The sequence below is a fragment of the Pinus tabuliformis genome, chromosome 5_1 (genome assembly GCF_031772625.1).
Source record: "Pinus tabuliformis cultivar Carrire ecotype Pingquan chromosome 5_1, CPIR1, whole genome shotgun sequence".
Classification (NCBI taxonomy): Eukaryota; Viridiplantae; Streptophyta; class Pinopsida; order Pinales; family Pinaceae; genus Pinus; species Pinus tabuliformis.
This window is the reverse complement of record NC_142305.1, coordinates 634,452,387-634,479,048: the sequence shown is the minus strand read 5'-3', so window position 1 is coordinate 634,479,048 and position 26,662 is coordinate 634,452,387. Positions and strand designations below refer to the sequence as shown.

Genomic DNA, 26,662 nt, shown 5'->3' with positions numbered 1-26,662 from the left:
ATATATTGTTTGTTTGTTTTATATTTTACATTTTACTATATTGTAAGACTATTTTGTAGCGCTATTATACTAATCATTATCATTATTTAATTCATGTTATTACTATATTCTTTGTTTGTTTTTTGTTTTATGATTTATTGTTTTGTAAAACTATTTTTTTTCCGGAGAAAAAAATCAAAACTTTTTATTAAGAGTATAAAAAGTTACATTTTTCAGTTAATCATCATCGAACCACCAGGAAGCGGTATCGAAACTGATAGGACTATTCCCAATTTAAGAACTGAGAGCAGAGAGAAGAGGGACCCATTGTCGACCTCCACATAACAAAACCAAAAGAAAACGCATTCAGAGGATCTGAACTGCCGCTAGAAGCATAATTTATCTGTTCTGGTTCTCTGGAACCACAATAAAACACCATCATGATCCATTTAAAAAGTCTAAGTGGCCTCCTTCGGAGAAGGAAAACAGCCACGAATATATATAAACATTTTACGGATGTAAAAGATGCAGGAAAATAAGGAAAATAGTCAGCTTCAGCATCCTGTGTGAGAGATAGTTTAACGCGGCCCTCCTGAAAACGAAACCATGGGAGAAGATGTCCATAAAACAAAAACGAGCTGCAGCTGTAAAATGTAGTTGAAAAAACCATCAAAGAGGCAGAGCAAAAGGAGGCAGCTGTGATGTGGAAGTCTGCCCCTGACATGTTTCTTCTATAGACCAACTCCCCATAGCTTGCTGAAGGCCATTTTTAGAAAGCTGGTCTGCTGATGCATTGTGTTCTCTGTAAATATGGCAAATAGAACAGTTGTTAAAATGAGATTTTAGAGAAACTATATCATCTAGGATAGTCTTCAAGATCTGGTTTTGACACATGGATTTGCCATTAACCCATTTGACAACGTTCATGGAGTCTCCAAAGATTTGTATGGACAAGATATTCTTTTTTAAAGCCCAGCACATGAGGAGACGTAATGCAGACATTTCAGCATAGTTATTTGATCCTTGACCCAGACCCACAGAAGCTTTAAAAGACTGATCGTGGTTTAAATGAATACATATTCCTGCACCTGCCCTGTTTTCTTGGGATGCCCCGTCGAAGAAAGCCCAAGGAAAATCTTCCTTTATAGCTGGAGGACTGTTTCGGTTTTGAGCACTTTTTGGTTCAGGAGGAGGGATAGATGAGTATATAGCCACACAGGTTGATGCAATTGATGATGTGGATATGGCCTGGTCTTGAAATATGCTGTTATTCCTTGCAAGCCATAAACCCCAGAAAAAAATTGGGGGAAGGTTTCTGAGGTTTCCATCGGGGTGGTTATTCCACCAATTTTTCCACGCATTTTCTAATGGAGCGGATCCCCATTGGACATTTAATTTTAACAGATCTGTTATCTCTCCCCAGATTTTTAAGGAAACAGCGCATGATGTGAAAAGATGGTTAATCGTTTCCTCATTCGCCTTGCAAAGAGGACATCTCCCCGGCCCTATGAAGAATCTGGACTGAAGAGTGTCCCATGTTGGGATTTTCCTCTTTAGCATACACCATAGAAAGATCCTGGATTTCCTTGGACATTTGAGTTTCCATAAATTTTTCGACCACCACTCCGCGGCAGACCATCCTTTCTTCTCCATCAGGAATGAGTAACCCTCTTTTGGAATATAAACTCCTGTTTTTCCATGTACCCACATCAGATTGTCATGTTCATTATTTATTCTAACATGGGAGCGATGGAGTTCGTCGACATACGAGGACCATTCAGGGTGCCATCTAATATTTAATCCAAGGTCCTCTGCACTTTTCCATGCCTGTCCCCAGATGTTTGACTGACCCACTTTCTCCACTTGATTTAGAGTGTAAATGCCTCTACTACCCAAATGTCTCAAGAGGCCAGGGGAGAGGGCAAAAGATTCGTTACATCCAACCCAAGGATCCCTACCAATTTTTACATTTTTCCCATCGCCCACTTTCCAAGCCAAACCCTGTTCTATCACTGAGAAAGCTTCAATTGTAGCCTTCCATATGACTGAGGACTGTTTCGACTTCTTCTCCTGACTTCTGATCCAATCTTCCAGGGGGGTTGGATCAATGTATTTTCTTTTGATCACCCGGGTCCAAAGGTTTTCCATTGTGATAAGTCTCCATCCAGATTTTGCAGCCAATGAAAGGCTGAATTCTGGTAGTCTCTTGATACCCCATCCGCCCCACTCCTTTGGTTTGGAAATCTTGTCCCATGCCACCCAAGGGAGAACTGATTTTTCATTTGAGCGGGCCCATAAAAATCTGCAACAGAGCCTTCTGATCTTCTCCATTATGCCCTTGGGGATCCAAGTAAGAGCAGCCCAATAAACAGGAATGGCCAATAAGACAGATTTTAGAAGGGTCGTTCTTCCTGCTCTCGAAAGCCATCTAAAGCTCCAATGGGATATTCTTGCTTCAATCTTTGCTATGAGCCAATTCCAGTCCTCATTTTTGTATGCATCCGGTTTTAACCAGAAGCCCAGGTATTTAAAAGGAGAGGCCAAGGGCTATAAATGGAAAGGGAAAAGATTGGACATTGTATTGCATTCTCTCCTGTTATATCCTGCAACACACACTTGTGATTTTCCATAGTTTATCTGCATTCCTGTAGCTTTCATAAATAGATCAATAATAATTTTATATTCCTTAAGTTCGTCATAAGATCCATTAGAGAAAATCAGAATATCATCAACAAAGAGCAGGTGGGTGATATAGAGGTTTATAGCCACCTCAATACCTTTTATCTTGTTTTTCCTTCTGACTTTGTGGATCAGTCTACTAAGCCCTTCTGCCACAAGCAGGAATAGGAGAGGGGATAAGGGGCAACCTTGTCTGAGACCCCTTTGGCTTTTGAAAAAAGGGGATGCCGCTCCGTTGATCAGCACAGCAAAACTAACATTTGTAATACATCCCATGATCCAGCTGATGAAAGAGTAGTTAAAGCCCAAATGTGTGAGCAGCAATCTGATATATAGCCAGTTGATACGGTCATATGCCTTTGAAAGGTCTATTTTAAGGACCACCCCTTTCTTCTTCTTTTGTTTGATGCTATGAAGGACCTCTTGGGCGACACTGATCGCCTCATGTATTTGCCTGCCGTCCAAGAAGCCAAATTGTTCCATTGAGATATTCCTGGACAGAATTGGAACAAGTCTGGTTGCTATCACTTTGGCGATGATTTTGTAGATGCAGTTACAAAGAGATATGGGTCTAAAGTCTTCAAAGGTCTCCGGCTCGTCTTTTTTAGGAATCAGAGCGATGAAAGTTGAATTAAAAGGTTTGTATATTTCCCCTTTCAACCTCGATTCCTCCACTACTTCAGTGATATCAGACCCTATCTGATCAAAAAAATGAAGGAAAAGTTCAATAGTCCAACCATCCGGACCAGGACTTTTGTCCTTTCCCATGCTTTTCATTGCCGCCTCAACCTCCTCCTTGGTGACAGGGCTTGATAGCTCAACTGCTTCATCCTCCTCCAGGAAACTAGGAAAACATTGAGCTGTCCTCATAACCTCAGCTATTGTAGCCTCTCCTGAATCAGAAAATGTTCTTTGGAAGTGCCTCTGACCCAATCCCGAAAGTTCTGAGAAAGTTTTAACCACCCTACCTTCCTCATCTTTAAGGCTCCAGATTGTATTAGCAGATTTCCTCCCTTTTGCATAGTTATGGAAAAAACTTGTATTTTCATCTCCTGATTTTAGCCATATTGCTCTGCTCTTCAGTCTCCATTCCTCTTCCTTTGCTAGAAGAATCTGATTTTGGGCTTTTTGCAGAGAGAGGATTCGGTCCTTAGAGGCCTGCGAGGAGTATCCATCTGCATCAATGTTTTCCAATGACTTCAATTCCTCCCTGATTTTTAACAGATCTTCATTTTGCTTTTTCTGTCTTTCTTTTGCCCAAGAGATGGTTGCTTTCTTTAATCTCTTCAGATTTTCCATAAATAAGAAACTCTTACAATCATTGGTAATTCTGTCAGGATGGATCCACGTGGATTTAAAAAGATTGATGAAAGCTGATTCTTGCAGCCAGGAGGAATTAAATTTGAAAGGTGCAGGAGGCTTTGGGGGGGGGAAAGAGAGATCCAAAAAAATCGGGAAATGATCAGAGTTCCCGATCTCGTCAACCCATTGCCGAAAAAGAGGCACTCTTGAAATAAGGCCTTCAGAAATCAGAAACCGATCCAGCCTTTTTGCAATCCTATCCTCCCCGGCTCGTCTGTTTCTCCAAGTAGGCTTTAAATTTATCGGGATTGGATCGATGAGTTTATTATCTGTAAGGGCTTGAAAGAAGAAGTCCGACAGGGGATCCTCCCTGGCTGTGGGACCCCATGCCTCTGCTCTGCCCAATGAAAAATTGAGGTCCCCACCCACAACCATCAAGGGATCGATCATCAAAGATTTTGACAACAAATCTGTCCAGAAATGTTCCCTCCCTTGACATGGGCCATAAATATTAACAACCTGAAAGGATGTAGGAAAATCTGGGCAAACTACTTCCATTCCCATAACATTCTTCAATCCCCACATGTTTAAACACTTTATTTTTCCTTCTCTACAGCCTATGGCTAGGCCCCCCGAGTGGCCTGAGGAATCAATAGCAGAGAAAGACCAACCTGGCAGCAATGATTTCAGCACCGTTTCCACCTCTTGTCCTTTCCCCAAGGTTTCTTGTAGGAAAAGGATGTCTGATTTTGAGGTTTGAAGCCATTCCCTTAAAGCCAGTTTCTTGGGCTTGCTCGCTAAGCCCCTGCAATTCCATGAAGAAAAGATCATTTTTTAACATGTTCAGGGGTCTGCACAGCTCTAAGTACCCCAGGAATAGAGAATTGCTTCCCATCCACCACATCGATTTTTGCTTTTATCTTAGCTTTTGAAATGTCTGATTTTCTACCCCGCTTGCCCTTGATCAATCCAATAGAAGGCATATGACCAAGGCCACCAAGAGCCCCATCCTGCTCAGGCTTTGCCCCCATAGATCTGAGGTTATAGGGACAAGGAGCACATTGAGGCGGGGGGGTGAGAGGAGGCCAATTTTTATCACATTTTAAGTTGAGAAAACCCGAATCCGCAGAAAGAGGTTCTATATCAGGGGCAAGCACAGGTGGTATCCCTTGTTGAAAATAATACTGAGAGGGGGGGTGAATCAGTATTATCAGATCAATCAAACTTTTCAATTTCATACTCAGAAACATATACGCTACTTCAATTAAGTGAACCCGCGTGTACACGCTACTGTGTCTAATGAAACTCGCGTATATCCAGAGATCTTATAATTCAGTTAGCTTAATCTTCAGTAAATGCATCAGATCATTATTAAGCATATTAACAGTAAACAGGTGCAGAATAACAGAACAGAACATCACACAAGAGCCACACACATGAACACAAAGATATAAGGTGGAAACCCAATGTGGGTGAAAACCACCTGCTGCAAGTCATCTCAATCTTCTTCTTAATAAGAAAATCCTTTTACAATATTTGTACTGGTGCAGTCTTATACCAGTACGGGAGCTACAACCCCCTTTGCTCTTGTACTAGCCGATCCATTTACTAGTACGCAGGCTGCTACCTGCTACAATGCTCCAAAGATCTCCTTTAGCTTTTGTACTAGCTTAGATACTAGTACGTAGGTGCTTGCCTACAATCTTCTCTCCTCCAGGTACCACGTTTCATCAATTTTCAGACTGGATACACTGAAGCACAACACATAATCTGTAAGGCCACTTTACATCCAATTTTCATACTGGACCCATAACTATCATTGAAGCTCAAAACAATCATCAAACTCTGAATCACTGAAACCCTGTTAACAACAGTCACCAGAACACAGAGCAGACACAGAACTCTGTAATAACCATCAGATCCATCTGAAACTTCAAATATCAAGCTTTACAATGTATACGCTACTTCGATGAATCAAACCCGCGTGTATACGCGCTTTTACCAAAGACAACCCGCGTACAGATCTAAAAATAATTTCTCATAACTTGCAGCTGTACCAGACATCAGTCATACTCATAACACTTATAGAACAATACATGCGTCAGTATGTAGATCTAGAATAAGTATCATAAAGATAGTTCATTTCAAACCATTTGATCCCGATCTCTCCTTAGATCTTGTTCTCCATCAACCGGTGAGATCTCTCCTTAGCTCAGATCAAGCAATGCATCATCAACCCATAACCCTGCATACTGGATCTAATGCTTCATCAGATATTCAAGACATTTCAGATGCGCTTGCCTAATGATTTCCTTCCCTTTATATAGCCTTAGGCCTTGTTCAATACCAAGAGCCAAAACCATAGAAATCCAATACCATCAACTTCAAAACTAGGGATCGACACGCCCGTCGAGACACAATGGTCCGAAACCATAGGCACAACTTCCAAGGACTAACCGCCATGGACCAAAGGTACTTTTCCACATACACGCGCTTTTGATGAAGCCAACCAGCGTGTACACGCGACTTGGGCTTAACGAACCTGCGTATATGAACTTTCTCTTCTTCTTATAGTCTGATCATCAATTCCTTGCTGCTGACCTTCTGTACTATGATTTGTCATCAGTGAGGTTTGCCATCAAGGACAACACTTATCTCATAATGCCAACATCCCTTCCACAGATTGTTTTACAGGATGTGCTACAGAAACTGATTGAATATCATGCATGGAAGCATCTGAGTTAACATGATTTCGAGGAGACAAGTTAGGAAGATTCGAGCACTTATCCATGTCCGCCTCGCGAGGTGAAATTGGTTCAGGCGGAATGCTCCGGTCGTCTTCCTTCCCTTCAGCAGCTGGATGGGGGTCCTCAGCGTGAGCTCCCTCAGAGTTCTGTACCCCCATAGAGAAATCCCCGTCTCGTGGTTCGCCGGAATCCAAACCGACCTCGGACAGAGGCGGCGAGCCATTCTTTTCCTGAAAAGTCTGTGCACGGGAATTTCTGGTTGTTCTCTGACCATTTGTCCTTCTGAATCGCCTCTGTCTTCTGTGCAATGGGCACTCCTTGGCAAGGTGGCCATGAACATGACATATATGACAACAGAATGGCAAGCGTTCGTAATCCAGAATTTGTTCATAGATATAATCCTTATACTGAAGAGTTATCGTTTGCGCCAGACCCTTACTCAAATCAACATTTGCCAAGATGCACGCCATTGCCCTGATCTTTGTCTCCCTGAAGGACATATCCGCCTCCAAGTAAGTTCCCAGTCTATTCCCAATGGATTTGAAAACGGCCTCTGTCCATAGAAAAAAAGGAAGGCCCGGCGCCCGAATCCAAACTGGGAAGACTTCAGTATTTTCCTTAATAGCATCAAAGAGAGGGGTCCAGCGTTTCATCAGAACTGGAATGTTCCCAATGTACCAATTTTTCTCCAGGACCCAGTCGGCCGCTTCCTTTTCTTCAAATCTGAACATAAACCAGCCTTTTACAAGGCATTGTGCCTCAAAACGTAAGGGATTATCCTTAATGAAGCGATCTTCTCCCCATAACTGAAGATCCTCTGGAGAGAACTTCTTTCCTCTTGCCCGGCCAACAATAGTGCAGTCTGCAACCGTAAGGGTTTCATCAATTGATACTTCCATACCTAATACAAGGTTTCCCCCCAATTCTTGTGACCCTATCGATTTTTGAGACTTCCTCTTCTCTCCCTTCTTTCTTAGAACTTCTTCAAAACCCCCGCACTCCTCAGGAAAATCCGGCCGAGCTATATCACTGTGAGGCGCAACCTCTGTATGTGTTTCCACATGCTGAGATTGCTGACGAAGAGAAAAGGTTCCAACATGGGCTTCTGAAGAGCTAATGCCACTGAAAGGGGCACCGGGCGCGCCCAAGACACCATCCTTTGGACCTTGGATCCCCTGACATTCCCCAGAAAGAGGAATTTCAAGATTTCGAAGTCTGTTTGTCAGTGAAACCCTTGATAGAGGTGGAAACCCCCCAGAGGATTTAACCTTGACGAGACTGGACGCGCGACCCAGGGATTCAGAGTTTTCTAAGCCTATAGAAGGAGGGAGCCAACTAACAGCGGACTTACCCTTATTCGCCGAAGGTGTAGCACCAGTTATCAGACCTTCCGCCGCATCTCCCTCCGTATTTCTGCCAAAGACCCCCTGATTAGGAGCCAAAACATCCACAGCAACATCTGACCCACCATGATGTAAAAATGGGGAAAATCCACCAGTGGAGGGTAATCCGTTCCAGTAAGTTTTTTAACCCCAAAAAACTGTTCCACGTTTTGAGCGGATGTGTCTTTACCCCACATAGATAAGATATCTTCCAGGGCTGGGTCTAAGTCCACCAGTTCTTCTGGATTAACCATGGTTAGGGTAAAACAAAAGGAAAAAACGACAACAATGACAGCAAGGTTGACCAACGATGCCCTATTCCACGACAACGAACCCGCAATCCAAAAGCGAAACTGAGAGTATCTGCGACTGAAACCTGGAGCTCTGCTCAGTCCTTATCTGTGGCCTGTGCGGGGTTCCTCCCGATATCCGCGCTGCCAAAGCCAAACCCTAACCAGACCCATCGCTCGGCCCTCCATTCCCTTTCTTGTTCTTCTCCATCACCTTGACCTGAATCACTTGGTTCAGAAGGTTCATAAATTTACAAAGTGTCAACAATGGTATTGTACTGAACATTAATATTATTTAATTCATGTTATTACTATATTGTTAGATTGTTTTATGTTTCATATTTTACAAATTTCAACGCTATTTTGTAACATTATTATACCAATCATTATCATTATTTAATTGTTATTACTATGTTGTTTGTTTGTTTTATGTTTTGTGTTTTTCTATATTGTAACACTATTTTGTAACAGTACTATACTAATCATTATCATTATTTAATTCATGTTATTACTACATTGTTTGTTTGTTTTATTTGTTATGTTTTACTATTTTGTAAGAATATTATACTAATCATTATCATTATGTAACTCATGTTATTACTATATTAATAATTTTATTTCATGCTATTACTATATTGTTGGTTTGTTTTATGTTTTACTATTTGGCAACACTATTTTGCAACGCTACTATACCAATCATTGTCATTATTTAATTCATGTTATTACTATTTTAATAATTTTAATTCATGTTATTACTATATTCTTTGTTTGTTTTATGTTTTATGTTATACTATTTTGTAACACTATTATACTAATTTTAAATCATGTTATTACTATATTGGTTGTTTGTTTTATGTTTTATGTTTTACTATTTTGTAACACTATTATAGTAATTTTTAACATTATTTAATTCATTTTATTATTATATTGTTGGTTTGTTTTATGTTTTTTGTAACCCTATCTTGTAAGACTATTATACCAATCATTATCATTATTTAATTCATATTATTTCTATATTGTTTGTTTGTTTTATGTTTTATGTTTTACTATTTTTTAACACTAAGTTGTAGCAGTATTACACTAATAATTATGATTATTAATTCATGGTATTACTACATATACGTTTTTAGTAGAGAGACATGAAAGACTTTGTCAATGTGGATATGGCCTGGTAGAAAAATTTTGTATGCTACTAGCCCAATTCGTTCCAATATTTGAAAGGGACCGCAATACCGAGGTGATAATTTAGCACATGTACTCCAATATAGAGTGCTTTTCTTTGTCTTGATTTGTAAATATACATGATCCCCTTCCTTGAACTCTCTGTGGGTTATTCTCCTATCTATATAAGCTTTTTACCTATAATGAGAAGCCTTTAAATTATGACCAACATTTTCAATTGTTTGCTCCATTTTGGTTAGCATGTCAGGACCTAATGTCAGTTTGTTGATGGGGGTGCCCTAGTCCATGGGTATCCTACATTTCCTCCCATACAATACCTCAAAGTGGATCATTCCTAACGAGTCAGGGTATCCATTGTTATAGTAAAATTCAATCAGATGGAGGTAATCCTCCCATTTACTTGAATGTTGCATCACAAACATTCTTAACATATCTTCCAACGCCTAGTTGGATCCCTCTGTCTGCCTATCCATTTGAGGGTGATAGGCTATGCTAAATTTAGTTTGTGTAACCAAACTAAGAAAAGATTCTTCCAAAATGAAGATGTAAACTTTACATATCGATTAGAGATTACGACTTTGGGTATACCATGTAGCCTCAATATTTATTTCATAAATATATAAGAAATTCGAATAGATTTATAGGTGGATTTCATTGGTATAAAATTAAAGGTCTTGCTTAATTTGTCAACTACAACCATAATAGGGTCATTTTTATTTTTGGTTATGGGCAGACCTATAATAAAGTCCAACGTGATTGTTTCCCACTTCCATTAGGAATAGACAAGGGTGGTAACCATAAGAATTTATAGTGGCAGGATGCTCCAGTCTAGTTCCTAGTGATGGAGGCAGCCTAATGTCATAGTGGACATGCTTATTCATATAGGCAGTATCCTTTCAAAGTGATCCAATTTATGTTATAAGAGACATTGTCCCATTTCCATGCTAGCCAATCAATCAAGCATATGTGAATGGTTTCTTTCCGAATCATTAATGAAACTAATAGTTGTATTCATGTCTTCATGTCAGTCTTTGTTGAGTTTTTGCACAAGTTTGGTGATATGTCTCAATTGGCTAATAAGGTTGTATTGGGAGGGACTAAGTCCTCAATTCCAAGAGTGTGGGCTAGAATGGTGTCCAGCATCTCATGATTCCCTGAATCTCCCATAAGTTGTATTTCTTATTTAATCCTTTGTGGAATTCCAATTATAGATCTACATCATTGATGAATCATTGCACTCCAATCTATATAACCATACTTCCTACAAGCCAAAAAACTATTTCCATGAAAACTAACATCAATACACCTAGATAGAGTACACCCATAACCCAAATATGTACAGTGTAGAAATATATAGGGAGACAAGGCTAAAATTTGCAATATGAGAGTGTAAGCACATCTAACCCTCCATTAAAACACCAAAAACTTGAGGTCCTTCTAAAAAAAGGACAACCCAATGTTGATGGATGAACTTGTGTATTTTAGTCCACCCACCAGCACAATTGGCCCCATCACCAAAAAATAAACCCTGGACTAATCCAAAACCTCGAAAACAACCTTAATGTGGATCAAGAAAATGAAAGAACCAATGTCCACAGTTAATTAAGAATAAGGCCAAGACTGGTGAATTATGGTAGGTCCTAACCACATAGAGACTAACACAATGTAGATGACATCAATACATAGATAGTTAACTTCGTGATGTACAAACCATAGACATACCACTCTATGTAGAAGATGTCCTAGCACATTTCATTGTTTCTCTAGTGTGTACCATTTGACCAAAAGAACTATTTTTTCTACCACCTAGCATTGTAAAACCACAAGGAAATTTCTTTTAAAAGAGTCAAAGTGGTGCTTTGACTCGACAAGCTTGGAATGATCCTAGACTGACGCTATACCAGGGCAACTTTCCCATCTTAAAACATCATAGAATTCATTATAGAAGTTTTCCCATATTAATGCTCATTTTATCCCCAATTTGAGCATGAAAAGACATGGGTGCCATGCTTCAACAAACGTAGCTACTACTACCCCGATCATCTTATTCCATGAAATAAAAAATCCTTTCAACAATTAGCATAAATTCACATGTTATTCCGTGTTTGAGGGGTGTTAGGCCACCCATCCTTAATTATAATTGAAGTTTAACTAGTGGCAAGAACCTCCTTGAGCCTCACTTCATGATGTTTTTTCAACCCCAATGGGTGTTTATAGATCTGTGTAACTCCCATGTATATTTGTATCTTAATTACTAATTTAAATCTCTACCATCTTAAGGGGAGCCCCTACTGAGGAAATATGTAATTAGGAATGTGAAATGTAAGCATATGGTGGAGATTTAAAACACATTTGAAAATTTTTTGTATCTACATTGTACTTATTTAATTTTTATTCTTTCTACATAATCTATTATTATGAAGCTATACTCTCGTAACTGATTAGATTTTAATTTTATTATTTTCATATATTTGGATGAGAGAGGGATGCATTACATATATACAATGAAAACAACACTGATTGGATAACGATATGGATGAATGATGGAAAAAATCAATTTATGGTAACTTACCATGGCATGGTGTGACTACATTAGTCATTGAACATAAACATGGTAGTCTGTCCATGAATACTATTTAAGTTTTTTTTAATATTATATTGATTTATTTGGTGATTTTTTTCTTAATTTTCATAAATTATAGGTATAATTATTTTTATCAATTAATAATGCATTTTTTTACATGAGTGAAATTATGCAATTAAAATGCTACAAGGCTATGTGATGTAATGGCAAAAAATTCCACATCAAAATGTTGTATTAGAAGATGAAAATTTCTAATATTAGGATTTTCAAAGTATTTCAGGTTAATCATGTTTCCTCTAGAAGCGATATACATCCAGGAGTCTCTAAAATTAGATACTACTATTTGCAAGATATATTTTAGTGTGAATTTAAATCATTCAAAACATATTTTTTTTTTACTTCAAACGGTAAAATTTACAAATGAATGAATGCGATCTTGACAAAATTTTTGTTAAACGTGATAATGGGTTTACCATGCTTAATAAAATGAATATTAAGTTTCCATGTGATGTTGGAATCTCATATGGCTTCTTCACCCCAACCCTGCCTCACATCACTCTTAGGTTCCAATTACCTAATTTGTATACTATAAATTAGAAATTAGGTGTAATCCTTAGGAATACAACACACAATTTTAGACAACAAGGGTACACTTCACATTACAACATAAATTAGGATACAATACAATGTCTTATAAATTCTAACTTATTACAACATTTCTTTCTAGTGCAACCTAGCAAAAATGATTTATCTCCTTCCAAATCCTAGCTAGAGAATTTACCATGCACAATGTCTCGCCAACAATATTGTATGATGTCAAGGAATCTGTCTTAGCTATCCTAGGTGCATCAAACGATCCATTACAACCTAGAATCGTTGAAATGAATGCATGGTTGGAACATTTTTTCATAAAAGAAGTCCTAAAGGATATTTATCGAGACTTACATGACACAATCTCCATTAGCATTAAATATTGTGGTTGTTTTCTAAGGATTTATCTCACAAACCTTAGTTCTTGCAACATGTCAATGTTAGTGCTCCAATACTTCTCTTAATTCTATCTCACACAAACCCTAGTGCCTATAGTCTAGACAATTTTTAACCCTTGCATCACAAAATAAAATGACTACAATATGATTACAAAAGGAAGACATGGATTATCTATTGACTAAGTTTCAAAAATGAGGAAACTCTCCTCATTTTATAACATAGGTGAATTATGCCAAAAATAATATAAAATGCACCAAGTGCACAAAAACATAATATAATCTATTAGGGTTTATCCACATCAATTGTAATTTGTTAAAGATGTACAAGCATCATGTGGTGGTTGCACACCAACTCCAAAGTGATGGGGTATCTAAGCTAAGGCTCGCATTTCAATTACCCCTCATTACATGGTTTTGTGCTCTTTATTGCTCCTTATGTGGTCCTAGGGTAAGTGTCTTTATTACTAGTGCATGTTAAGATCCCATCATCGACATAATGCACGTAATGTAGATGATAGTTCAACATATGATATCTTCCTGAATCTAGATTATTTTAGGGACAAAAGACACCTCTACACATATACCAAGAAAAATCATCCATCTATGGTAAGATATCTAAATTTTGAGCAGCCAAAATAGTCTAGGCTATAAGAAAGTTATTAAGATTTCATGATTCACTCAACATAACATGAATTTTACCACTAAAATTTCAAGAATGAGAGAGAGGGAGAGTCACAGACAAAGGGAGAGAGTAGGAGAGATAGGGAGAGTGATCAAGGAGGAGGGGATAAGAGAGTTTGTTTGAGAAACATGATACTCTTGATAGATACATATGTTATTTTATTTTTTTATATACTTTGGTTCAATGTCATTTGATCTAGTTTATGTAAATTTATATAGTTGAATAAGACTAAGTATTTGGTAGAGGAATGATGTGGCTTAGTTAATGAATCTATGGGCCATTGATATACCTATAAACCATGAAATGCCTATAGTGTGTATCGTTGCTTAGAAATTTGTTTATTTTAAATCAAGATTTGATTTCATTTACTTTCAAAAAATTTATCTCGGTCAACACTTATGAGTCTATGGAGGAATATGTGGAGGAATATTTTTCTTGATATTTGAGCAAACATATTTAGGCCTTTTCTTGTAAATAATCATTGAAGATTTAATTCTGAATTTTATTTATTTAAATATTTTAAAATGAGTATATTACAAATATTGTTTAATGATATTGATTTGTTTTAAACAAGTACATTTTTCACATTTAACATTTCTTTTGGAAAACGTTCTTTTGGACTTTATTTCCACCAAAAATCTAGGGAACATACAACATAATTTATAGTGCACTTTAACCAACCTATATCTATCTTAATTCCATATCTAGGAAGTGGTGAGAGGGATCAAATATTTTGAGACCCAAACTGTTTTTGTGAGTGCAAAACTTGAGGAAAGGTTTACAAATTAGTAGATTTGCTCCGTCTCTTCACTTGATAGATTTGGATTTATGATGTATCTATGGTAGTTTTTATAGAAGATTTATTATAAGTGAAGTATGAATGTTTATAAAAAATGAATTTGTGTCTCCTAAAATTTAAAATTAACTCATATAACATTGAATATAATTGTAACAAAATATTATCATATAAATAATATAAATAATATTAATGTTTTACTATATTGTTTGTTTTAAGTTTTATGTTTTACTATTCTGTAACACTATTTTGTAACACTATTATACTAATCATTATAATTATTTAATTTATGTTATTACTATATTGTTTGTTTGTTTTATGTTTTTTTAACTAACGCTATTATACTAATCATTATTATTATTTAATTCATGTTATTATTATATTAATAATTTTAATTCATGTGATTACTATATTGTTTGTCTGTTTTATGTTTTATGTTGTACTATTTTGTAACACTATTATACTAAACATTATAATTATTTAATTCATGTTATTACTATATTGTTCGTTGGTTTTATGTTTTATGTTTTACCATTTTGTAACACTATTATACTAATCATTATCATTGTTTAATTCATGTTATTACTATATTAATCATTTTTATTCATTTTATTACTATATTGCTTGTTTATTCTATGTTTTATGTTCTACTAATTTCTAACACTATTTTGTAACACTATTATACCAATCATTATCATTATTTAATTCATATTATTACTATATTAATAATTTTAATTCATGCTATTACTGTACTGTTTGTTTGTTTTATGTTTTATGTTTTACTATATTGTAACACTACTATACTGATCATTATCATTATTTAATTCATGTTATTACTATATTATACTAATTTGTAACACTATATTTTACATTTTAGTAATTTGTAACACTATTTTGTAACAATATTATATTAATGATTATCAATTTTTAATTCATATTATTACTATATTGTTTTTTTGTTTTATGTTTTACTATTTTGTAACACTATTATACTAATCATTAACATAATTTAATTCATGTTATTACTATATTAATAATTTTAATTCATGTTATTACTATATTAATAGTTTTAATTTATGTTATTACTATATTATTTGTTTGTTTTATGTTTTATGTTTTACTATTTTGTAACACTTATACTAATCATTATCATTATTTATTCCATGTTATTACTATATTAGTAATTTTAATTCATGTTATTAATATATTGTCTGTTTTATGTTTTATGTTTTACTATTCTGTAACACTATTTTGTAACACTATTATACTAATCATTATCATTTTTCAATTCATGATACTAATCATTATCTTTATTTATTTCATGTTATTACTATATTAATAATTTTAATTCATGTTATTAATATATTGTTTGTTTTTTGTTTTATGTTTTACAATTCTGTAACAATATTTTGTAACACGATTATACTAATCATTATCATTATTTAGTTCATATTATTACTATAGTAATAATTTAAATTTATGTTATTACTATATTGTTTGTTTGTTTTATGTTTTACTATTTTAGAACACTATTTTGTAACACTATTATACTAATCATTATCATTATTTAATTCATGTTATTACTATATTGTTTGTCTTATGTTTTATATTTTACTATTCTGCAACACTATCTTGTAACATTGTTATACTAATCATTATCATTATTTAATTCATGTTATTACATATTAATAATTTTAATTCATGTTATTAAGATATTTTTTGTTTGTTTTATGTTTTACAATTTTGTAGCACTATTTTGTAACACTATTATACTAATCATTATCATTATTTAATTCATGTTATTACTATATTAATAATTTTAATTCATGTTACTACTATATTGTTTCTTTGTTTTGTGTTTTATGTTTTACTAGATTGTAACACTATAATGTAAAACTATTATACTAATCATTATCATTATGTAATTCATGTTATTACTATATTAATAACTTTAATCCATGTTATTAGCATATTGTTTGTTTGCTTTATGTTTTATGTTTTACTGTTTTGCAACACTATTTTTTAACACTACTATGCTAATCATTATCGTTAGTTAATTCATGTTATTACTATATTAATAATTTTAATTCATGTTATTATTATATTTGTTTGTTTGTTTTATGTTTTATGTTTTACTATTTTGTAGCACTATTATAATAATCATTATAATTACTTAATTCATGTTATTATTATATTGTTTGATTGTTTTATGTTTTACAATTTTGTAACACTATTTTGTAGCACTATTTTGTAACACTATTATACTAATCATTAACATTATTTAATTTATATTATTTCTATATTAATAATTTTAATTCTTGTTATTATATATTGTTTGTTTGTTTTATGTTTTACTATATCGTAACACTATTGTGTAACATTATTATACTTATCATTATTTAATTCATGTTATTACTATATTGTTTGTTTGTTCTATGTTTTATGTTTTACTATATTGTAACACTACTATACTAATCATTATCATTATTTAATTCATGATACTACTATATTAATAATTTTAATTCATGTTATTATTGTATTATTTGTTTGTTTTATGTTATATGTTTTACTATTTTGCAACACAATTATAGTAATCATTATCATTATTAATTCATGTTATTAGTATATTAATAATTTTAATTCTTGTCGTTACTATATTCTTTGCTTGTTTTATTTTTTTTGTAACAGTATTGTACTAATCATTATTATTATTTAATTCATGTTATTAATATATTGTTTTTTTATTTTATGCTTTATGTTTTACTAACTTCATAACACTATTATACTAATCATTATCATTTTTTAATTCATGTTATTACCATATTGTTTGTTTCGTTTATGTTTTATGTTTTACTATATTGTAACTCTATTTTGTAAAACTATTATACTAATCATTATCATTATTTAATTCATGTTATTACTATATTGTTTGTTTGTTTTATGTCTTATTTTTACTATTTTATAATGCTATTTTGTAACACTATTATACTAATCTTATCATTATTTAATTCATGTTATTGCTATATTAATAATTTTAATTTGTGTTGTTAGTATATTGTTTGTTTGTTTCATGCTTTATGTTTTACTATATTGTAACACTATTTTGTAACACTATTATACTAATCATTCTAATTATTTAATTCATGTTATTACTATATTAATAATTTTAATTCATTTTATTACTATATTGTTTGTTTGATTTATGTTTTATGTTTTACTATTTTGTAACACCTATACTAATCATTATCATTATTTATTTCATGTTATTACTATATTAATAATTTTAATTCATGTTATTACTATATTAATAATGTTAATTCATGTTATTATATATTTTTTGCTTTATGTTTTATGTTTTACTATTCTGTAACACTATTTTGTAACAGAATTATAATAATCATTATCATTATTTAATTCATATTATTACTATATTAATAATTTTAATTCATGTTATTACTATATTGTTTCTTTGTTTTATGTTCTATGTTTTACTATATTGTAACAGTAATATGTAACACTATTATACTAATCATTATCATTTTTTAATTCCTATTTTAACTATTTTACAATAATTTTTTAATTCATGTTATTACTATATTATTATATTATTACTATTTTAATTAATTGTTATTACTATATTTGTTTGTTTGTTTTATGTTTTACTATTTTGTAACACTATTATAATAATCATTATAATTATTTAATTCATGTTATTATTATATTAATAATTTTAATTCATATTATTACTATATTGTTTGTTTGTTTTATGTTTTACAATTTTGTAACAATATTTTGTAGCACTGTTTTGTAACACTATTATACTAATCATTAACATTATTTAATTTATATTATTTCTATATTAATAATTTTAATTCTTGTTATTACTATATTTTTTGTTTGTTTTATGTTTTACTATATTGTAAAACTATTTTGTAACATTATTATAATTATCATTATCATTTTATATTTTTTTGTTTGTTTTATGTTTTACTTTATTGTAACACTATTGTGTAACATTATTATACTTATCATTATCATTATCTAATTCATGTCAGTACTATATTAATAAATTTAATTTATGTTATTGATATATTGCTTGTTTATTTTTTTATGTTTTACTATTTTGTAACACTATTATGTGGCAATATTTTATAACACTATTATACTAATCCTTATCATTATTTAATTCATGTTATTACTATATTGTTTGTTTGTTTTACGTTTTATGTTTTACTATATTGTAACACTATTATACTAATCATTATCATTATTTAATTAATGATATTACTATATTAATAATTTTAATTCATGTTATTTCTATATTGTTTTTTTGTTTTATGTTTTATGTTTTACTATTTTGCAACACTATTTTGTTTTATGTTTACTATTTTGCAACACAATTATACTAATCATTATCATTATTAATTCATGTTATTACTATATTAATAATTTAAATTCTTGTTGTTACTATATTGTTTGCTTGTTTTATTTTTTTTGTAACACTATTATACTAATCATTATTATTACTTAATTCATGTTATTACTATATTAATAATTTTAATTCATGTTACTACTATTTTGTTTGTTTGTTCTATGCTTCATGTTTTACTAATTTCGTAACACTATTATACTAATCATTATCATTTTTTAATTCATGTTATTACTATATTAATAATTTTAATTCATGTTATTACCATATTGTTTGTTTGGTTTATGTTTTATGTTTTACTATATTGTAACTCTATTTTGTAAAACTATTATACTAATCATTATCATTATTTAATTCCTGTTATTACTATATTGTTTGTTTGTTTTATGTTTTATGTTTTACTATTTTGTAACACTATAATACTAATAATTAACATTACTTAATTCATGTTATTACTATATTGTTTGTTTGTTTTATGTTTTATTTTTACTATTTTATAACACTATTATACTAATCTTATCATTATTTAATTCACGTTATTGCTATATTAATAAGTTTAATTCCTGTTGTTACTATATTGTTTGTTTGTTTTATGCTTTATGTTTTATTATATTGTAACACTTTTATACTAATCATTATAATTATTTAATTCACGTTATTACTATATTGTTTGTTTGTTTTATGTTTTATGTTTTACTATATTTGAACACTATTTTGTAACAATATTATACTAATCACTATCATTATTTAATTCATGTTATTACTATATTTTTCATTTGTTTTATATTTTATGTTTTAATATTTTGTAACACTATTATACTAATCATTATCATTATTTATTTCATGTTATTACTATATTGTTTGTTTGTTTTATATTCTATGTTTTACACTATTGTAGCACTATTTTGTAACACTATTATACTAATCAATATCATTATTTAACTCATGTTATTGCTATATTGTTCGTTTGCTTTATATTATATGTTTTACTATTTTGTAACACTATCAGACTAATCATTCTCATTACTTAATTCATGTTATTACTATATTATTAATTTTAATTCATGTTAATACTATATTGTTTGTGTGTTCTATGTTTTAAGTTTTACTAATTTGTAAGACTATTTTGTAATACTATTATACTGATCATTATCATTATTTAGTTCATGTTATTACTATATTGTTTATTTGTTCTAGGACTCATGTTTTACTAATATGTAACACTTTTATTCTTATGATTATCATTTCTTAATTCACGTTATTGCTATATTGTTTGTTTGGTTTATGTTTTATGTTTTAGTATATTGTAACACTATTTTGTAACACCATTATACTAATCATTATCAATATTTAAGTCATGTGTTTGTTTCTTTTATGTTTTATGTTTTACTACATTGTAACACTATTTTGCAACACTATTATACTAATCATTATCATTATTTGATTCATGTTATTACTATATTAACAATTTTAGTTCATGTTGTTACTATATTGTTTGTTTGTTTTATTTTTTTTGTAACACTATTTTTTAACTCTATTATACTAATCATTATCATTATTTAATTCATGTTATTACTGTATTAATAATTTTAATTCATGTTATTACTATATTGTTTGTTTGTTTTATGTTTTTGGTAACACTACTTTGTTACACTATTATACTAATCATTATCATTATTTAATTGATGTTATTAGTATATTAACGATTTTAATTCATGTTATTACTATATTGTTTGTTTTTTTTATGTTTTATGTTATACTATTTTGTAACCTTATTTTGTAACACTATTATACTAATCATTATCATTATTTAGTTCATGTTATTACTATATTCTTTGTTTGTTTTATTCTTTTTCTAACAATAGTTTGTAACACTATTATACTAATCATTATCATTATTTAATTCATGTTATCACTATATTGTTTGTTTGTTTTATGTTTTAGTTTTTACTATTTTATAACACTATTTTGTAACACTATTATACTAATCTTATAGTTATTTAATTTATGTTATTACTATATTGTTTGTTTGTTTTATGTTTTACTATATTGTAGCACAATTTTGTAACACTATTATACTAATCAATATAATTATTTAATTCATGTTATTACTATATTGTTCGTTTGTTTTATATTCTATGTTTTACTATTTTATAACACTATTATACTAATCATTATCATTATTTAATTCATTTTATTACTATACTGTTTGTTTTATGTTTTATGTTCTACTATTTTGTAACACTATTGTACTAATCATTAACATTATTTAATTCATTTTATTACTATATTATTAATTTTAGTTCATGTTATTACTATATTAATAATTTCAATTCATGTTATTACTATATTGTCTTTTTGTTTTATGTTTTATGTTTTACTATATTGTAACACTATTTTGTAACACTATTATACTAATCAATATCATTATTTAATTCATGATATATTTCCTTGAACAACTCATATCTTGTTAAAGCTTTTTTCCAAGTTAAATGAAATTGGGTTTATTTTCCCAATTTCCTTGATTATGAAAAAATACATGTATTTAGATAACTTTGTTCCAGTGTTTAATATTGATTATGTTCAACTCTGGGTATGGACAAACCTGTAATTTATTCCTTCTATAATTTAACTTGGAGTATCACCTTTTAGCGTCTTTTAAAAAAAATGGAATTATTATACTATTGTTTACTTCCTGGTTATGATACATATATTCATTATTTCAGATTAAACATGGGATTCTTCTATTGTTGTTTAATTCATTTTTATGATACATGTATTTGTTATTTCAGTTTAAGACACCTGTATATTTCTCTCAAAGCCTATAATCTATAGATATATAAATTCTAGTAGAGGAATAGGTTGTAAAAATAAAACAAAACTTCAAGTTCATGAATGACTTGGTTGGTATGGTCTGTCCAGAGTCATGTTCTACTATTTTTCTTCTTTTTAAGAATAAAAGGTAGAACAATTCTCTTAGTTTGATCTTTATCTCGTATTCACAACCTGCATAAGCAAATTGAATAAATTCTAAAAAAATATTTAGATACTTATATGTTTCTTTTCATTTTTCTAGTTTTTTGTTCCTTAGAAGATCTATCCATCCAACCATGAGTTTGGATATGATGTCCAAAGCCTTCTCCAAGCTCTTCTTCTCTAGACACTGGTATACATCGGGTGGATTGAGTAAATACCTCACGACTATAGTCTAGTTTCGAGTTTTTAACCTTCTGGGGTTGTGTCCAAGTTTCCCACTAGTTTGCTTCACTTAGCTCAAGGTGCTTCTATAGATTACTTGGCATCTCTTACCTTCTCAATCACCTTCCTCTTCTTTCATGATTCCTTCAGCCCCCAAGCCCTTCTCAAATCTCTCCTCTTGGGGAAAGGGTGTCTAACAACCAATAACTATCTTAGGAGGTTTATGTAATGAATTTTTTGTTTCTAGAAATATATGTATTTATTTCACATATCATTTTAAAGTCACTTTGCAGAGTCAGTCATGATTTTCTTAATGTTTATGTTGGAACATAATATGACAATGAAATATCGAAGTAAAACAATAATGAGTACAATAACATGTCCATCTCATTCATGGTGTTACATATTCCCCCTGTTATGAGGAACATCGTCCCTAGTGTTCATTATAACTCATAAAAATAAAGCAAGATAAGCCTTACAGGTAACATCCTCGTCTTCCCAGGTAGCCTCCTCTCAGCCCATTGCACTTTAACTTGGGTGATGACTCGTCTCCGTAATGTTGTTTCTCTCTAATCGAGAATATGAAGAGGATCTTCTAGGAATTCTCCTTCCAGTTCGACATTCCCACCATAATGAATTATTATCATTTTGTTTTGAAACTTGATACATACATATATACATATTTGTATGCACAAGAATTTAATTCACTACTTAAATTACTTGTACATAGTCCAAGTTAATTATATGCTTATAATAGTACATATACGTTTTTAGTAGAGAGACATGAAAGACATTGTCAATGTGGATATGGCTTGGTAGAAAACGTTTGTATGCTACTAGCCCAATTCGTTCCAATATTTGAAAGGGACCGCAGTACCGAGGTGCTAATTTAGCACATCTACTCCACTATAGAGTGATTTTCCTTGTCTTGATTTGTAAATATACATGATTCCCTTCCTTGAACTCTCTGTAGGTTATTTTCTTATCTATATAATCTTTTTACCTATACTGAGAAGCCTTTAAATTATGACCAACATTTTCAACTGTTTGCTCCATTTCGGTTAGCATGTCAGGACCTAATGACAATTTGTTGATGGGGCTGCCCTAGTTCATGGGTATCCTACATTTCCTCCCATACAATACCTCAAAGTGGACCATTCCTGAGGAGTCATGGTATCCATTGTTATAGTAAAATTCAATCGGATGGAGGTAATCCTCCCATTTACTTGAATGTTGCATCACAAACATTCTTAACATATCTTCCAAAGCCTAGTTGGATCCCTCTGTCTCCCTATCCCTTTGAGGGTGATAGGCTATGCTAAATTTAGTTTGTGTACCCAAACTAGAGAAAAGATTCTTCCAAAATGAAGATGTAAACTTTACATATCGATTACAGATTACCATTTTGGGTATCCCATGTAGCCTGAATATTTATTTCATAAATATATAAGAAATTCGAATAGATTTATAGGTGGATTTCATTGGTATAAACTGAAAGGTCTTGCTTAATTTGCCAACTACAACCATAATAGGGTCATTTTTATTTTTGGTTATGTTTGTTTGTTATTACTATATTGTTTGTTTTCTTTATGTTTTTTATAACACTATTATACTAATCTTATCATTATATAATTCATGTTATTATTGTATTAATAATTTCAATTCATGTTATTACTATACTGTTTCTTGGTTTTATGTTTTATGTTTTACTATATTGTAACACTATTATACTAATCAATATCATTATTTGATTCATGTTATTAGTATACTATTTGTTTGTTTTATGCTTTATGTTTTACTATTTTGTAACACGATTATACAAATCATTATCATTATTTATTTCATGTTATTACCATATTGATAATTTTAATTCATGTTATTACGATATCAATAATTTTAATCCATGTTATTACTATATTGTTTGTTTGTTTTATGTTTTATCTTTTACTATTTTGTAACACTAATATACTAATAATTATAATTATTTAATTCATGTTATTATTATATTAATAATTTTAGTTCAAGTTATTACTATATTGTTTGTTTGTTTTATGTTTTATGTTTTACAATTTTGTAACACTATTTTGTAACACTATTATACTAATCATTATCATTATTTAATTATCGTTATTACTATATTAATAATTTTAATTCATGTTATTACTATATTGTTTTTTTGTTTTATGTTTTACATTTTACTATATTGTAAGACTATTTTGTAGCACTATTATACTAATCATTATCATTATTTAATTCATGTTATTAATGTATTGTTTGTTTGTTTTATGTTTTATGTTTCACTATTTTGTAACACTATTGTACTAAACATTAACATTATTTAATTTATGTTATTAATATATTAATAATTTTAATTCATGTTATTACTATATTGTTCGTGTGCCTTATGTTTTATGTTTTACAATTTTGTAAGGCTATTTTGTAACACTATCTTGTAAAAGTACTATACTAATCATTATCATTATTTAATTCATGTTTTTTTCACTTATTGGTTCACGGATAGCCGGGTCAGTGGGTAGCCGCTACGTCCAAGGTTTTAAACACTGAGTGGACGCCACCCGAAGGGCATCAACACCCCTCGGCCTATTTACTGACCTAACCCCAAGAGCTTTCGGGATTCGACCCTGTGACCTCCCATTGGCGAGGCACTTGATTTGACCGATTGAGCTAACTCTTGGGGCTATTATTTAATTCATGTTATTTCTATATTAATAATTTTAATTCATGTTATTACTATATTGTTTGTTTGTTTTATTTTCTATGTTTTACTATTTTGTAACACTATTATACTAATAATTATCATTATTTAATTGATGTTATTACAATATTAATAATTTTAATACATGTTATTACTATATTGTTTGTTTGTTTTATGTTTTATGTTTTACTCTTTTGTAACATTATTATACTAATCATTATAATTATTTAATTCATGTTATTATTATATTAATAATTTTAATTCATGTTATTACTATATTCTTTGTTTGTTTTATGTTTTACAATTTTGTAACACTATTTTGTAGCACTATTTTGTAACACTATTATACAAATCATTATCATTATTTATTTCATGTTATTACCATATTGATAATTTTAATTCATGTTATTACGATATCAATAATTTTAATCCATGTTATTACTATATTGTTTGTTTGTTTTATGTTTTATCTTTTACTATTTTGTAACACTAATATACTAATAATTATAATTATTTAATTCATGTTATTATTATATTAATAATTTTAGTTCAAGTTATTACTATATTGTTTGTTTGTTTTATGTTTTATGTTTTACAATTTTGTAACACTATTTTGTAACACTATTATACTAATCATTATCATTATTTAATTATCGTTATTACTATATTAATAATTTTAATTCATGTTATTACTATATTGTTTTTTTGTTTTATGTTTTACATTTTACTATATTGTAAGACTATTTTGTAGCACTATTATACTAATCATTATCATTATTTAATTCATGTTATTAATGTATTGTTTGTTTGTTTTCTGTTTTATGTTTCACTATTTTGTAACACTATTGTACTAAACATTAACATTATTTAATTTATGTTATTAATATATTAATAATTTTAATTCATGTTATTACTATATTGTTCGTGTGCCTTATGTTTTATGTTTTACAATTTTGTAAGGCTATTTTGTAACACTATCTTGTAAAAGTACTATACTAATCATTATCATTATTTAATTCATGTTTTTTTCACTTATTGTTTGGATGTGGGTAGCCGCTACGTCCAAGGTTTTAAACACTGAGTGGACGCCACCCGAAGGGCATCAACACCCTATTTACTGACCTAACCCCAAGAGCTTTCGGGATTCGACCCTGTGACCTCCCATTGGCGAGGCACTTGATTTGACCGATTGAGCTAACTCTTGGGGCTATTATTTAATTCATGTTATTTCTATATTAATAATTTTAATTCATGTTATTACTATATTGTTTGTTTGTTTTATTTTCTATGTTTTACTATTTTGTAACACTATTATACTAATAATTATCATTATTTAATTCATGTTATTACAATATTAATAATTTTAATACATGTTATTACTATATTGTTTGTTTGTTTTATGTTTTATGTTTTACTCTTTTGTAACATTATTATACTAATCATTATAATTATTTAATTCATGTTATTATTATATTAATAATTTTAATTCATGTTATTACTATATTCTTTGTTTGTTTTATGTTTTACAATTTTGTAACACTATTTTGTAGCACTATTTTGTAACACTATTATACTAATCATTATCATTATTTAATTCGCGTTATTACAATATTGATAATTTTAATTCATGTTATTACTATATTATTTGTTTGTTTTATGTTTTACATTTTACAATATTGTAAGACTATTTTGTAGCACTAGTATACT

At 30.5% G+C, this 26,662-nt stretch overlaps 1 protein-coding gene across 1 annotated transcript; it reads right to left on the bottom strand.

Moving 5' to 3' along the window:
• Window positions 1-648: 648 nt before the first annotated feature.
• On the bottom strand, window positions 649-4,991 carry LOC149166552 (uncharacterized). Its single transcript, XM_089430190.1, has 4 exons — window positions 4,830-4,991; window positions 4,632-4,765; window positions 2,782-4,357; window positions 649-2,526 (listed from the first exon to the last, which is right to left on the bottom strand). The coding sequence occupies exons 1-4, from the start codon at window positions 4,989-4,991 to the stop codon at window positions 649-651; spliced, it is 3,750 nt and encodes a 1,249-aa protein (XP_089286316.1).
• Between the last annotated feature and the right edge of the window lie 21,671 nt (window positions 4,992-26,662).

Coding starts and splice junctions, on each gene's coding strand:
- LOC149166552 (XM_089430190.1), bottom strand. CDS start 4,991: ATGGGGGCAAAGCCTGAGCAGGATGGGGCTCTTGGTGGCCTTGGTCAT. Junction 4,766..4,829: donor AGCAATTCTCTATTCCTGGG/GTACTTAGAGCT, acceptor ATGGAATTGCAG/GGGCTTAGCGAGCAAGCCCA. Junction 4,358..4,631: donor GCTGAAATCATTGCTGCCAG/GTTGGTCTTTCT, acceptor TTCATTGGGCAG/AGCAGAGGCATGGGGTCCCA.